This window comes from Bombina bombina, chromosome 1, assembly GCF_027579735.1.
Source record: "Bombina bombina isolate aBomBom1 chromosome 1, aBomBom1.pri, whole genome shotgun sequence".
Classification (NCBI taxonomy): Eukaryota; Metazoa; Chordata; class Amphibia; order Anura; family Bombinatoridae; genus Bombina; species Bombina bombina.
This window is the reverse complement of record NC_069499.1, coordinates 925,293,330-925,307,807: the sequence shown is the minus strand read 5'-3', so window position 1 is coordinate 925,307,807 and position 14,478 is coordinate 925,293,330. Positions and strand designations below refer to the sequence as shown.

Here is a 14,478-nt window from a genome sequence, read left to right as displayed (position 1 = left end):
TAAAGGGATCTTGGCCGCGTTAAATATTCTCTGGTTATTTAGTTTTATCATTGACTTGTAATACCAGAGTGCAAGTTAATCCTTGCATGGTCCAACGATAATGATAGCTCACCCTGCATTATCAATAGCACTCCACTTATAATCTAGGCCAGCATTGTTAAACACATTGGGGCCTGAATTATCAGGCGGCGGGCGGACATGATTCGCTGTGACGAATCATGTCCGCCTGACATCGCTAAATGCAGACAGCATACGCTGTCGGCATTTAACATTGCACAAGCATTTCTGGTGAAATCCTTGTGCAATGCCGCCCCCTGCACATTCGCGGACAATCGACTGCTAGCAGGGGGTGTCAATCATCCTGATTGTATCTGATAGGGATGATTGCTGTCCGTCACTTCAGAAGTGGTGGATGAGTTAAGGCTTCTTAACTTAAGTTTCCGGCAAGCTGGAAACTTCAGGGGTAGATTGCAGCATCCACTGCTTGGTAAATCTACCCCATTGTGTTCACTTACTATGGGCTAGATTACAAGTGGTGCACTAATGTTAGTGCGGGACACGATAAGCAATATTACGATCGCTCTTACTAATGTACATATTACAAGTTGAAACTAAATGGTTGCACTCAAGCATATATATACACATATAACACATATATACACGTATATATTCATATATAGACATTATATATACACTTTTGAGCCCTTTCTAGTCAAATACCTTGAAACATGAAAAGTCATTTATAATCAATTTGAATATGTTAAAATGTGTTTTACTGTGTTATAAATATACATATTTTACATTCCAATGTTCTTCACTTAGAAGAAAATGCTCTTTGAATTTTTTTATTATATATTTTAATATATATCTGTATATAGCTATAACTGTATATAGTCATATAGATATATAGGTATAGCTATGTATTTTACAAAAAATGTCATCATTGCACTAATACTCACTTAAAACTTGGCTAACAAAAAATGAAACTTTTAATTTAAAAGCTCTAAGTACATGAAACTATTATACAGTATGTTCAATACTTGTTAGTTGTTTTTTTTTTATTAATGTATGCATTTAAAAATGTTTTAATCCAAATAAACAATAAAATTGATTGAGGCATCCATGTGAGGTCTAGCTCAGTAATGAATGATGGGGTGTCAAAATCTTGACTGCATCTTCTGTCTACTTCATTACTTCATTTAAAGGGACAGTCAAGTCCAAATTTTTTTTTCATGATTTAAATAGGGCATGCAATTTTAAACAACTTCCCAATTTACTTTTATCACCAATCTTGCTTTGTTCTCTTGGTATTCTTAGTTGAAAGCTAAACCTAAGAGGTTCATATGCTAATTTCTTAGACCTTGAAGACTGCCTCTAATCTGAATACATTTTGACCACTAGAGGGCATTAGTTCACATGTTTCCTATAGATAACATTGAGCTCATGCACGTAAAGTGACCTAGGAGTGAGCACTGATTGGCTAAACTACATGTCTGTCAAAAGAACTGAAATAAGGGGGCAGTCAGCAGAAGCTTAGATACAAGATAATTACAGAGGTAAAACGTGTATTATTATAACTGTGTTGGTTATGCAAAACTGGGGAATGGGTAATAAAGGGATTATCTTTCTTTTTAAACAACAAAAATTCTGGTGTTGACTGTCCCTTTAAAGGGACATAATACTCATATGCTAAATCACTTGAAACTGATGCAGTATAACTGTAAAAAGCTGACAGGAAAATATCACCTGAGCATCTCTATGTAAAAAAGGAAGATATTTTACCTCAGAATCTCCTCAGCTCAGCAAAGTAAGTTCTGTGTAAAAAAAATATACTTCAGCTGCTGCCCAGTTGCAGGTAAAATAAATAAATAAATGAACAGCAGCCAATCAGCATCAGCAGTGCTGAGGTCTTGAACTCTTTTACTGTGATCTCATGAGATTTCACTTAACTCTCATGATCTTGCATAGTAAACTTCCTTAAACTGAATAGGGAAATAATATGAGGGTGCACGAAAGCTCACTTCCTTAGCTTTGCTGCTTAGAGTCCTTTGCAATGGGGTTTAAATATTTAGGACATTTTGAGGTAAAATATCTTTCTTTTTTACAAAGAGATGTTCAGGTGATATTTTCTAGTCAGCTTTTTTACAGCTATGCTGCATCATTTTTAAGTGTTTCAACATTTGGGTATCATGGCCCTTTAATATGTTATCAACTTTCTTGTAATCCATTTCTCCCTTTCACTTCCTTCGTTCCTCATTATAAATAGGATATACCCATCCAGTGTCTGCAGTAACTTACTAGACTGTGCAGTGAGCAGCTGTGATCACCCAGAGTTCATTGAGAAGGGATCCACCACAGAAATGGAAACCGGTATTGTCCTGATTGGAGGAGATATAGAAAGAAATATATTTGTAATATAAATGCTTTATTCAAGGTTTTTAAGTTAAGATATATACTATATATTATTGAGTAATTAGTCCTAATATTTAAACAGTTCCAAAAGTATTTAAAACTCAAATGTTTAGCTGAATATGGGCCAATGTCAGATTGGTTACATTATAGATCTTATTTCGTTTTACAAAGGGACATGACAACCAAAATTTTTCTTTCATGATGCTGATTCTGCATACAATTTTATATAACTTTCCAATTTACTTCTATTATCTAATTTGCTTTGTTCTTTAGGTATCCTTTGTTTAAAAAAGCATACCTAGGAAGCCTCATGAGCATCATTGCACCACTGGGAGCAAGCTGCTAATTGGTGGTTGCATATATATGCCTCTTTTCATTGGCTCACCCAGTGTGTTCATCTAGCTTCCAGTAGTGCAATGCTGATCTGTTAATATAGTATACCAAGAGATTGAACCACATTTGATTATAAAATTAAAAAAGTATTCTAGGCCTCTATTTCTGATTTCAATCAACTAGCTTAGTGGAACATTTAACACAAATTCTACATTGCATGACAATCTACCTTCATATCTGAGAATTTTGCAATGAATAATGCAGCTTTTATTCTTTTCACTGACTTCTCTATCCCCCAGAACAAAATGACCCATGCTAACCAGTCACAGACTAATACACACACACACACACACACACATATATATATATATATATATAACTTGTCTGAGTATGAAGTATGCATTATCTTCTCTTCTCTTAAGCACTGATTCAAGCTAGTTCATTAATGCAATTATTTTAAACAGGTATTTTAACAGACAGTCATATATTTTTTTTCTAATCTCCATCTATCTAATAGCTAGATATATTTATATATACACACTAATATTCACACCTAAATTACCAAGTATGGTATTGCAAAGAATGCTTTTCCTTTCATGATTGCTGATGCAAAACTGATAATCCATCTTAAAGGGTCATTATAGTGAAAAAAAACTACATGTTCTCATTAGTTAGAGCATGTCAATGTATCAATATAGACCCTTTTGCAGAGGTTAAACACATAGTTAAAGTACCACTCAGGGTCGCAGAGAACTGCTGGTCCAGAGCAGAAACTGCTCCTGCGGAAATCAGCAGCACTTCATTGCACAGTCAGGGCCAATGCTGCTACCATATGTGTTTCTAATTGGCTTCAACAGATAACTGCAAAACAAAGGCTTTGTAGCCTTGTCTACATTTTATAGCAACACAACATAAATATATTTTAATTGCAGAGTGTTTAGTAACCCTGCCATGACAAGATGCACATTACCTGCAGAGACACCTGCCATGGCCAGGAGTGAGGCACAGCGTCTTCACCATTGATGATACGATTATAATCGCTCACAACAGGTTGGATTTCTGGAATGCCACAGTCTGGAAGAAATCAAAGAGCGGGTCAAACCCTAGTAATGCAGCAGTGTTATCCATTACTGTTATATTATTTACTGACTTATGGCCTAATGATCTAAGGGCCTTTGCTTTGTCGAGATGATCTAAGACGTCTCGTCATTACTGTGAGGTCACTCAAATCATTTTAGAAATGCAAATTTAAGTTTTGAGAGCGGTTTATGCGGCTTTGCGGGTTTTGGCAAATATTTTTTACATGATTTATATCCATGTCGACAATTTTCTGATCATCTGTCCAAATCTGACCTAGGTTTCCCCATATAAAAACTTGCTTACCAAATGCCTCTCTGGGCCTGATGATGTAATGATCTCTGGTCTGGCAAGCTTATCTAAGAGGTTTCATTAGTAAGTGAGGCCCCCCAAAAAGAAAGGCAAACTTTAGCTTGAGAGCTTTTTATTTAGCTATGCAGGGTTGTGGTTGCGAAGGAGACACCTACTTTACAATATAATGCTCAGAAAAATATGCTCAAAAGATTTTGCGAGATTTCTCTCCATTTCGGTGAGTTTTTATGTCATAAGGCCCTCTACATAGTAGTTTTAGTATCAATACATTGGGGCCGAATTATCAAGCGGCATGCCCCTGTTGTCGCGCGAGTACTTCAGGCTCGCCGGAGACAGTAGTAGTTGCTCCATAACTTGTCCGCTGCCTCTGAGGCTATGGTCTTCAATCCACCTGATCCTATATGATTGGGCTGATTGACACCCCTGCTAGCGGCCGATTGCCTGCAAATCTGCAGGGGGCGGCATTGCACAAGCAGCTCACCAGAACTGTTTGTGCAAAGATAAATGCCGACAGCGTATGCTGCGGCGGACATGATACGCTACATCATATCATGTCTGTCCGCACTTTAGTAAATTGGCCCCATTGTGTACAAAGCAGAAGGCCTTTGCTACGTTTAGCCAACATAGACCTGATTGGTGCTTATTCTATAAAAAAGGTGATGACAGAGTAACATTTTACCATGGATTTGAGATATTGGGTTTTATGTGGGTATTTAGCTGCCGTAGGGACTGCAGGGCCACTGGTCTGTTTTGATGTGAGTATGTGACTTACAGAGGGCCTGCAGGAATTTCACTTTTATGTGTCATAGCAGTGTGTGTATGGGTGAGATCCAGGGGCGTATTTTTGGCTAGGCAAACAAGGCTCTTCCTTGGGCGGCAGATTGGAGTGGGGCGACAATTTGTGAGCCTCTATTGGGAGCAGCAGGTGACTTAACTTGCGCTAGCTGCCTGGCACAAATTGAGTACCCATAGGGGAAAACCGTGGGCTGGTTGGTAAGCATGGTCAGCACCGACTCATATCAAAACACATGTGACTAGACCGCTGACCACTCCCTAAGGGAGCAGCTCAGCCTTATCACGCATTTGTAATTAAGGTACCTATCTAATATTTGTGTATTATACCTTCCTGCACTCTGGCTCTGTATGCAAGATTATTGGTGATTATATCTGTAAGAAGCTTACCGTTACTTTAATAATATATAATGGGAGATTTTGCCCAAGGAGCTTACAGTTTAGAGGTAACTCTGAACCTTTCCTTTATTTAGCTATTGCCTTTAGTTGTGTTTGGGAAAGTATTGTTTTAATAAAACTGTGTTTGGGCCTGTCAAAAAAATATTATGGCCAAAAAAAGGCCTAAAGCCTGGTGGGGGGGGCACAAAACCTAAATATGCCACTGGTGAGATCTTGTGGATACATAAACGTAATCAATCTTTATATTTTCTCACGTCTTTAGCTTTATTTTCCTTTTAGAAACCTTTAATTAAACTAAAATAAAAATTAAGTTAAATTTCCATTTAGCAGATTTGATTAATTTATTTATTCCTTTGGTAATTTGATTACTGGTAATTATTGCAGCTTTCTGGACTAGTGATTTGTGCTGAAAATTGGCATTCAAGGATACATTTCCCTTTCTATTGTATTTTTGTAGTTTGTCTATTGTTATTATGGTAGAATTAGAATAGTCAACATAGAAATGAGTACAAATTATATGTAACTAATGTATATGGTAGTATTAAACCATATTAATATTAATATTGTGATTGTGGTGCAACATATACTATTACTTAAAATAACATTAAACACATTTTGCTGAGAGGCCAAAAATATTCTGTAATCTGCAAATGGTGCAAAATAAATAGTTGACTTAAAGGAAATCTAAAGTCCAAATTAAACTTTCACAATCATTTTATTTACACACTTTCTGAGACACAAGCTCCAATTGAGCATGTGCAAGTATCACAGTATATAAGTATACACATTTTTGATTGGCTGATGGCTTTCACATGGTGCAAGTGGAAGGAAAATGGAACTAACTTTGAAATTTGTCAGGATAAAAAAAAAAACTACTCATTTGAAATTCAAAGTGTTTTTGCATTGTCTTTTTTATTATGTGTTTGTTGATTATGCAATATTAAAGATGCAAAATCTGTTGGCGCTCTACAAATACCTGATAATAATAATAATATGCAATCCCACTGTTTTCATTGGTCCTTTAAGGAATTAGCATTTAAAAAAATAAGTAGATTTTTTTTCTGAAACACAAAAAGTTGTGTGACAAAAAGAGTAATATTTTGCCAATCATTCCAAAAAGAGTTGTACTCATGTGCCAAAGTACACCAATCCAATAGTGAACAATAATAATAATAATAATAAAAACCTTAGAGTTGTCCAGTAAACTCACTGTGGACTAGCAGCTATTATTTGGCAAATAACCCAAAAATGGGCCAGATTAGAAGTAGTATCGCTGGACCACGCTAACATAAGTGTGGTCAATCAGATTTACCAGAGAAGGGTTAGCGCTGCAAAAAAGCGCTGGTATTACAAGTTGAAAGCTATGGCAAAAAAAAAGAATTACCGTGGCTTGAGACCTGAAGTAAAGTGTAAGGGTTAAAATAAAAAAGATTCACAAAACACACCTAAAACCCATTAAAATAATGTATATATACTTTTTATTAAAAAATATAATTTTAATATTGATAAAAAGTTTTAAAAAGGGATATGGTATATGGCAAGGTGTTTGACGGGAAAGGGCTCCAATGTAGAGTATATATATGTCTAAATATGTGTATGTGTATACATGTCTATATATGTGTATAAATGTGTATACATGTATATGTGTTTATATGTGTAAATATGTATGTGCACACATATATAGACATATAGATAGATAGATAGATAGATAGATAGATAGATATTGTCAGGGCCACAATCAGGGGGTGAAAGGGATGACTCCTGTCAGGGGCCCACTAGACCAGGGAGCCCGATGAGGCAAGCACAACTATTATTATTATTTTATTTTTTAAATGTAAATGTTGACAGCCACCAGAGGGTGCTACAGCAAAGTGCTATTGAGCATGGGAAATGTAATTACAAGGAGTAAAGCTTTAGCATTTGTGAGGATTTCACTAAACCACTATGCACAGTGTGAGACAGACTTGGCACTTCAGTTTGTACAGTGTGTGCCTGAGTCAGACGTCAGATAACTTTCATTTGCAGAGGCAGTAGGACTTAGTAAATGTTTTTTATTTCTTTGTGCAATTTCGGATTATAACTTCAGTGTGGTAGTCGACGTCGTATGGTGGGGCCAGGGGTCCATAAAAACACTTTTTTTTGCAATATGCAGCAGTGTATTTATGATTATTTGACAATGCTGTGGAAATCCTATATTTATAACCATGCAGAAATGTTTCCTCCTCAATCTCCTCAATACACAAATGGTAGGTGCCCTTTTGGCAGAAATGATTTTTATTTATTTATTTATATATATATATATATATATATTTTTTTTTAATTACATTCCAGTTTACTGCCCCTTTATGCAAGGACTTTTCAGATGCCAGGAGGCATTTCATCTAAGATTTTTACATCTGCATAAAATGTTATACTTTCAGGCTAAGATTGCTCAGTGTTTAAAATGAGACAGGTTAACTTTACACTGTTCGGTTTACACTGCAGCTGACTTAATTTTTAAATACATACAAACAAGCCTAAATCCTTCATTTAACCAGATCTAATGGTATGAGACTGAGTACCACAGCTTATGGTTTCCACCAATACCATATAGAGTACAGCATTTTCAAAATCCTTAAGTACAGCTAACAGATGGGAACGTTTGCACACCAAATTTTAAGTGGTGCTCTTGGGGGGGGGGGGGGGACCCAAACATATGTCAACCTTTCAAAAGTACTTTTCTTTGTCTACCCATTCTGACAGATCATTAATGTATATTTTTGAATTTACAGAAGTATTTTTGTTTGCACATTTACAAATATGATTCTTTAAAAAGTGATCTCTTAATTTCTGATATTTTTTATCATACATGTCACACACTGTTTATTTAGGGGATGGCAATGAGCAGAAATTTTACCTCCTGTAAGTATTTCTGTGGGTGTCTGTGTTTATGTCTTTGTGCATTTGTTGGTGTCTCTATGAGTGTGTATGCATTTTTTTCTGTGAGTCTCTCTGTGAGGGTGTGTTTGTGTCTGTCTATATGCATTTTCTGTGGATGTCTCTGAGGGTGTGTGTGTCTGTCTGTGCATTTTCTGTGGGTGTCTCTGTGAGGGTGTGTGTGTCTGTCTTTGTGCATTTTCTGCGGATGTCTCTGTGAGGGTGTGTTTGTCTCTGTCTTTATGCATTTTCTGTGGGTGTCTCTGTGATGGTGTGTGTGTGTGGGTGGGTGTCTTTGTGTTTTTTCTGTGGATGTCTCTGTGAGGGTGTGTATGTGTGTGTTTGTATATGTCTGTGTTTTCTGTGGATGTCTCTGTGAGGGTGTGTGCATATGTCTGTGTGTTTTCTGTAGGTGTCTCTGTGAGGGTGTGTGCATGTGTCTGTGTGTTTTCTGTGGGTGTCTCTGTGAGGGTGATTGCATATGCCTGTGTTTTCTGTGGGTGTCTCTGTGAGGGTGTGTGCATATGTCTGTGTGTTTTCTGTAGGTGTCTCTGTGAGGGTGTGTGCATGTGTCTGTGTGCTTTCTGTGGGTGTCTCTGTGAGGGTGTGTGCATATGTCTGTGTTTTTTCTGTGGGTGTCTCTGTGAGGGTGTGTGCATATGTCTGTGTGTTTTCTGTGGGTGTCTCTGTGATGGTGTGTGTATGTGTTTATGCATTTTCTGTGGGTGTCTCTGTGAGAATGTGTGTGTGTATGTCTTTGTGTGTTTTCTGTGGATGTCTCAGTGAGGGTGTGTGTATGTATGTATTTGTGTGTTTTCTGTGGGTGTCTCTCTGTGTGTGTGTGTGTATGTATTTGTGTGTTTTCTGAGGCTGTCTCTGTGGGTGTTTCCTTGGTGTATGTGCAAGTTTGTGTTTGAGTTTGTGTGTGTGTCCATTGTCTGTTCCTTTTTAGGACATTTTGACCTTACTTCTGACTATTCACATCTTTCTACAGACTTTGAGACTAACAAGACCTTTCCGGAAGTCACCAATCCACCACTTAACCTTTAAGTTATTGTTTAGGCAGTATAGGGTCCTTCCTTTCAACCATTGCATGCTGTTGGCATCATATAGTTGGCATCTTTCTTGACAAAAAGATAATCAGAACTACATATTTTGTCTTGTAAATCTCCTTTTTTGACAAAACTGTAGTCTACCTCATTACTTTTCAGGTCAATGTAAACAAGTGCTGAGTCTGTGTCTGTGTGGGTGTCTGTGTCTAAGTGTGTTTCTTTGAGTGTCTGCTAAAGTGTCTATATGTGAATCCTTATGTGTGAGTGTGTGTGTTTCAGTGTATGAGTGTGTCTGTGTCTGTGTGTTACTGTGTTTGTGTGTTACTACCTTTACAACATTTACAGAATAAAGTTAATATACGTTTTAGTCACTTGGTCAAAAATTGCACATGTCAAAGGGGGGAGGGCCTGATCAATGGTTAAGTAAGGGGCCCCCTTCCCAGTCAAATATCTTGAAATATGCAATATTATTTTTAATCAATTTTAATATGTTTATATATAAATTTGTATATTTTCATATAGATTTATTTGTCAAAAAAAATACATATATATAAATATATATTTAGAAATAAAAAGAACATTTTCTGCTAGGGAAGAACATAGGAATTTAAAGTAATTCCTAGCACACCTTCGGCTTTAGCACAGTTGGTCTAGCACAGTGTTGGGTTAGCGTGCGAGTGATAAATAAAAAGCCTTTAATTTCTGTGCCCCATGGAAGTCTATGGGGAGAGGGAGTTAATGTGCTTGCGATATCCAAAGTCCTTACTTTTTTTCTTTCAACTTGTAATACCAGCGCTAATCTAACTGCGCAATTTTTTTCCGTGAGTGCAGTTAGCGCTAAAGAGCGATAAAAAATTAGCGCACCACTTGTAATCTTGCCCAATGTGTTTTATTAAAAAGTATAATGAAACATGCATTAAGCATATAAAGATTTTGCTTTTTGGGCTGTCTAGGGAGTGTGGAAAAAGCACAAATTTTACAAAAAATAAATATAAATAAAATATATAACTTTAAATTTAAATATATTTTATCAAATACACTACATAAGTTTACTTGAATAGCTGGTACGTGATATCAATAGTAAAAATATATAATAACAATATATATAAATGAATATATAATATATATATATATATATATATAAAATAAATGGTAACATATAATACATAAATTGTAGTGTTAAATCACTGCTCGTCAGCTATGGTTATTTAAAATAACATAAAATAATATTAATGTGCTAGATCATTTTATTATTACACTATTGCTTGAGCATAACTACAAAGGGCTTAAAGTGAATGTAAATTTTGATTATAAAGTGCCCGGTTTTTAAAAATTTGATTAAAATTTATATTTTACTTGTGTTGTTAAAAAATACTTACCTTTTAAACTTGACAGCCGCTCCAGCTTCCTCCGCCTGTCGCAAAGACTCTTCCTGGGTCTAAAATGACGGATCGGTCATCCTCCAATCACGGTGTTTAATCAGACACTGATTCCCCTGGGGGGAAGCCGAGATTGAAGGATGACCGATCCATCATTTCTGATGTCAGAAATGACTTGCGACGACCGGGGGAAGCTGGAGCGGCTCGGCTGTCAAGTTTAAAAGGTAAGTATTTTTCACAACTAGTGAATTAAAGTGCCCCTGTTTTTAATCGAAATTTTAAAAACCGGGCACTTTAGCATCAAAATTTACATTCACTTTAAACACATACACCTAGATTACGAGTTTTGAGCGCTATAGGGAAAGTAAAGAACGCAACAAAAGTTGCGTTATTTAACCCCCTATAGCGCTGCCATTACAAGTTTAAAAAAAACGGCTTGTGCGGGCGATATCAATGAGCTCCAAATCAGCCAATAGGATTTAAGCAGCTCTCATTCTATTGGCTAATTTGAATTAGCCAATAGAATGAGAGCTGCTTAAATCCTTTTTTATTTTGGATGATTTTGTTTTTTATTTTCTGTAATTTAGTGTGTTATTTTTTGTAACTTAGTATTTTTTAATTTTTGTAATTAGATACTTTGTAATTTTTAGAGTAGTGTTAGGATTTTTTTAATGTGTAGTTTAGTTTAATTTAATTGTTAGTTAGTTTAATTTTAGTTTAATAGTTATATTAGTTTAATTGTTAGTTTAAACTGAGTTTTTTTAATTTGACAGGTAAGTGTTAATTTAATTTAAGCTAGGTAAATTGTAATTTTAATATAAAGTTAGGGTTATGGTTAGGTTTAGGGGTTACTAGTTTAACCCCTTAAGGACAAGGCCATTTTTCAATTTCTTTCCCTTAAGGACCAGGGCTATTTTTACATTTCTGCAGTGTTTGTGTTTAGCTGTAATTTTCCTCTTACTCATTTACTGTACCCACACATATTATATACCGTTTTTCTCACCATTAAATGGAATTTCTAAAGATACTATTATTTTCATAATATCTTATAATTTACTATAAAAAAATTATAAAATATGAGGAAAAAATGAAAAAAAAAAACACTTTTTCTAACTTTGACCCCCAAAATCTGTTACACATCTACAACCACTAAAAAACACCCATGCTAAATAGTTTCTATATTTTGTCCTGAGTTTAGAAATACCCAATGTTTACATGTTCTTTGCTTTTTTTGCAAGTTATAGGGCAATAAATACAAGTAGCATTTTGCTATTTCCAAACCACTTTTTTTCAAAATTAGCGCTAGTTACATTGGAACACTGATATCTGTCAGGAATCCCTGAATATCCCTTGACATGTATATATATATTTTTTAGCAGACATCCCAAAGTATTGATCTAGGCCCATTTTGGTATATTTCTTGCCACCCTTTCACTGCCAAATGAGATTTAAAAAAAAAATGTTCACTTTTTCACAAATTTTTTAACAAACTTTAAAGGTTTCTCACTGAAATTATTTGCAAACAACTTGTGCAATTATGGCATAAATGGTTGTAAATGCTTCTCTGGGATCCCCTTTGTTCATAAATAGCAGACATATATGGCTTTGGCGTTGCTTTTTGGTAATTAGAAGGCCGCTAAATACCGCTGCGCACCACACGTGTATTATGCCCAGCAGTGAAGGGGTTAATTAGGGAGCATGTAGGGAGCTTCTAGGGTTAATTTTAGCTTTAGTGTAGTGTAGTAGACAACCCCAAGTATTGATCTAGGCCCATCTTGGTATATTTCATGCCACCATTTCACCGCCAAATGCGATCAAATTAAAAAAAAAAGTTACATTTTTCACAATTTTAGGTTTCTCACTGAAATTATTTACAAACAGCTTGTGCAATTATGGCACAAATGTGTGATCCCCTTTGTTCAGAAATAGCAGACATATATGGCTTTGGCGTTGCTTCTTGGTAATTAGAAGGCTGCTAAATGCAGCTGCGCACCACACGTGTATTATGCCCAGCAGTGAAGGGGTTAATTAGGGAGCTTGCAGGGTTAATTTTAGCTTTAATGTAGAGATCAGCCTCCCACCTGACAATCCCACCCCTGATCCCTCTCAAATAGCTCTCTTCCCTTCCCCACCCCACAATTATCCCCGTCATCTTAAGTACTGGCAGAAAATCTGCCAGTACTAAAATAAAAGGTATTTCCAAAAAATATATATATTTTTTAGCATATTTAAATATTACATGTTTAGGATCCCCCCTTAGCCCCAACCTCCCTGATCCCCCCTCAAACAGCTCTCTAACAATCCCCCTCTAACGTATTGATAGCCATCTTGGGTACTGGCAGCTGTCTGCCAGGTGGGGGCGAGGTGGGCGGATGGCAGATTTGGGGTTAATAATATTTAAATAGTGTTTGTGATGCGGGAGGGTGGCAGTTTAGGGGTTAATAAGTTTATTATAGTTGTGACAATGTCGGAGAGCGGCGGAATAGGGGTTAATAAATGTTTAAGTGGCGGCGATGTAGGGAGCGGCAGATTAGGGGTTAAAACTTTAAAATAGTGTTTGCGATGCGGGAGGGCCTTGGTTTAGGGGTTAATAGGTAGTTTATGGGTGTTAGTGTACTTTTTAACACTTTAGTTATGAGTTTTATGTTACAGATTTGTAGCGTAAAACTCATAACTACTGACTTTAGATGGTGGTACAGATCTTGTCATTTTAGGCTGTAACACCGCAAAACTCGTAATACCAGCGCTATGGGAATCCCATGAAAAAATGTAATTTTTAGGAGTACGGTACTGACGTTGCTTTACAGGCTAAAAGGCTTGCGGTACACCTATACCGACAAGACTTGTAATGGCTGCGTTAAAGAAAATTATGCGTTATGGGCCACAATGCTGCTATTTCATAACGCAAAACTCGTAATCTAGGTGATAGTTAAGTCAGCTCCAGATCAACAATAAGCTGCCAGTCCTGAGATGAAGTAACACATACACACATATGCCGCCCCTGATTGGCTCAGTGCTCCTGGCTGCTATTAAGCTGCTGTTAAGTATGTGTTTAACCGATTTGCTGGGGATAAACACATACATTTCACACAGTAGGGCAATAATAAGAGCACATTTTATTATTACTTCTTTATGTTCCTTTAATAGCACTTCCTTAGGTATTTAATTTACATCTACAAAAAAACTACAGAGCTTTACTCACCTTGACCAAAGACACTGCCGGTAATAGCTAGTAACGAAACGATCCATATTGATGCCATGATTACTGAGATACCCTCTGTTATTTGGGTTGTGTTTTTATAGTCTAGACACCAACCTTGAGACTGAACTCTATGATTGAGTCATCTCATATAACACAACCTTTTTAATTTCTCTCACTCCAATCTACAAGTAGAAATTAATCTTTCCATTGGCTCCAGTTGATAGTTGGCAAATCGTCGATGTTGAGAGAAGTTACAGATGAAAATGACATTATGAGAAACCATTAATCTCATAAAAAATTGGAAGCAGAATCTCATTACGATATAAAAATATTTCCATTCAACCTTTTTTAGTGTGATTAATCGCTTTTTATGTATAATAGCAGTAAGCAGTCTTCTTTTCTTTAGTAGGTGAGCAGTTCCTTCTCTGATAAAGGATATTTCACTGGTTTTAAAACCTGTCCTCAGGCCTCCCTAACAGGCCAGATTTTGAGGATATATATATATTGAAATACATATTTAAATATAAAAAGAACATTTTCTTCTAAATTAAGAACATTGGAATGTTAAATATTTTTTTTAATATATTTAAACATATATTCATAA

General features: G+C 36.1%; 1 protein-coding gene across 1 annotated transcript in view; it reads right to left on the bottom strand.

The window, feature by feature from the left end:
• Positions 1–13,980, bottom strand: part of LOC128640462 (chymotrypsinogen B) — a 29,514-nt gene extending 15,534 nt beyond the window's left edge. The window contains exons 1-3 of the mRNA XM_053692941.1: positions 13,875–13,980; positions 3,716–3,819; positions 2,299–2,378 (exon numbers count right to left, since the gene is read on the bottom strand). Coding sequence (XP_053548916.1) covers positions 2,299–2,378; positions 3,716–3,819; positions 13,875–13,932 — 242 coding nt within the window. The 5' untranslated portion in view covers positions 13,933–13,980. The remainder of the gene's footprint in view (positions 1–2,298; positions 2,379–3,715; positions 3,820–13,874) is intronic.
• Positions 13,981–14,478: the final 498 nt, after the last annotated feature.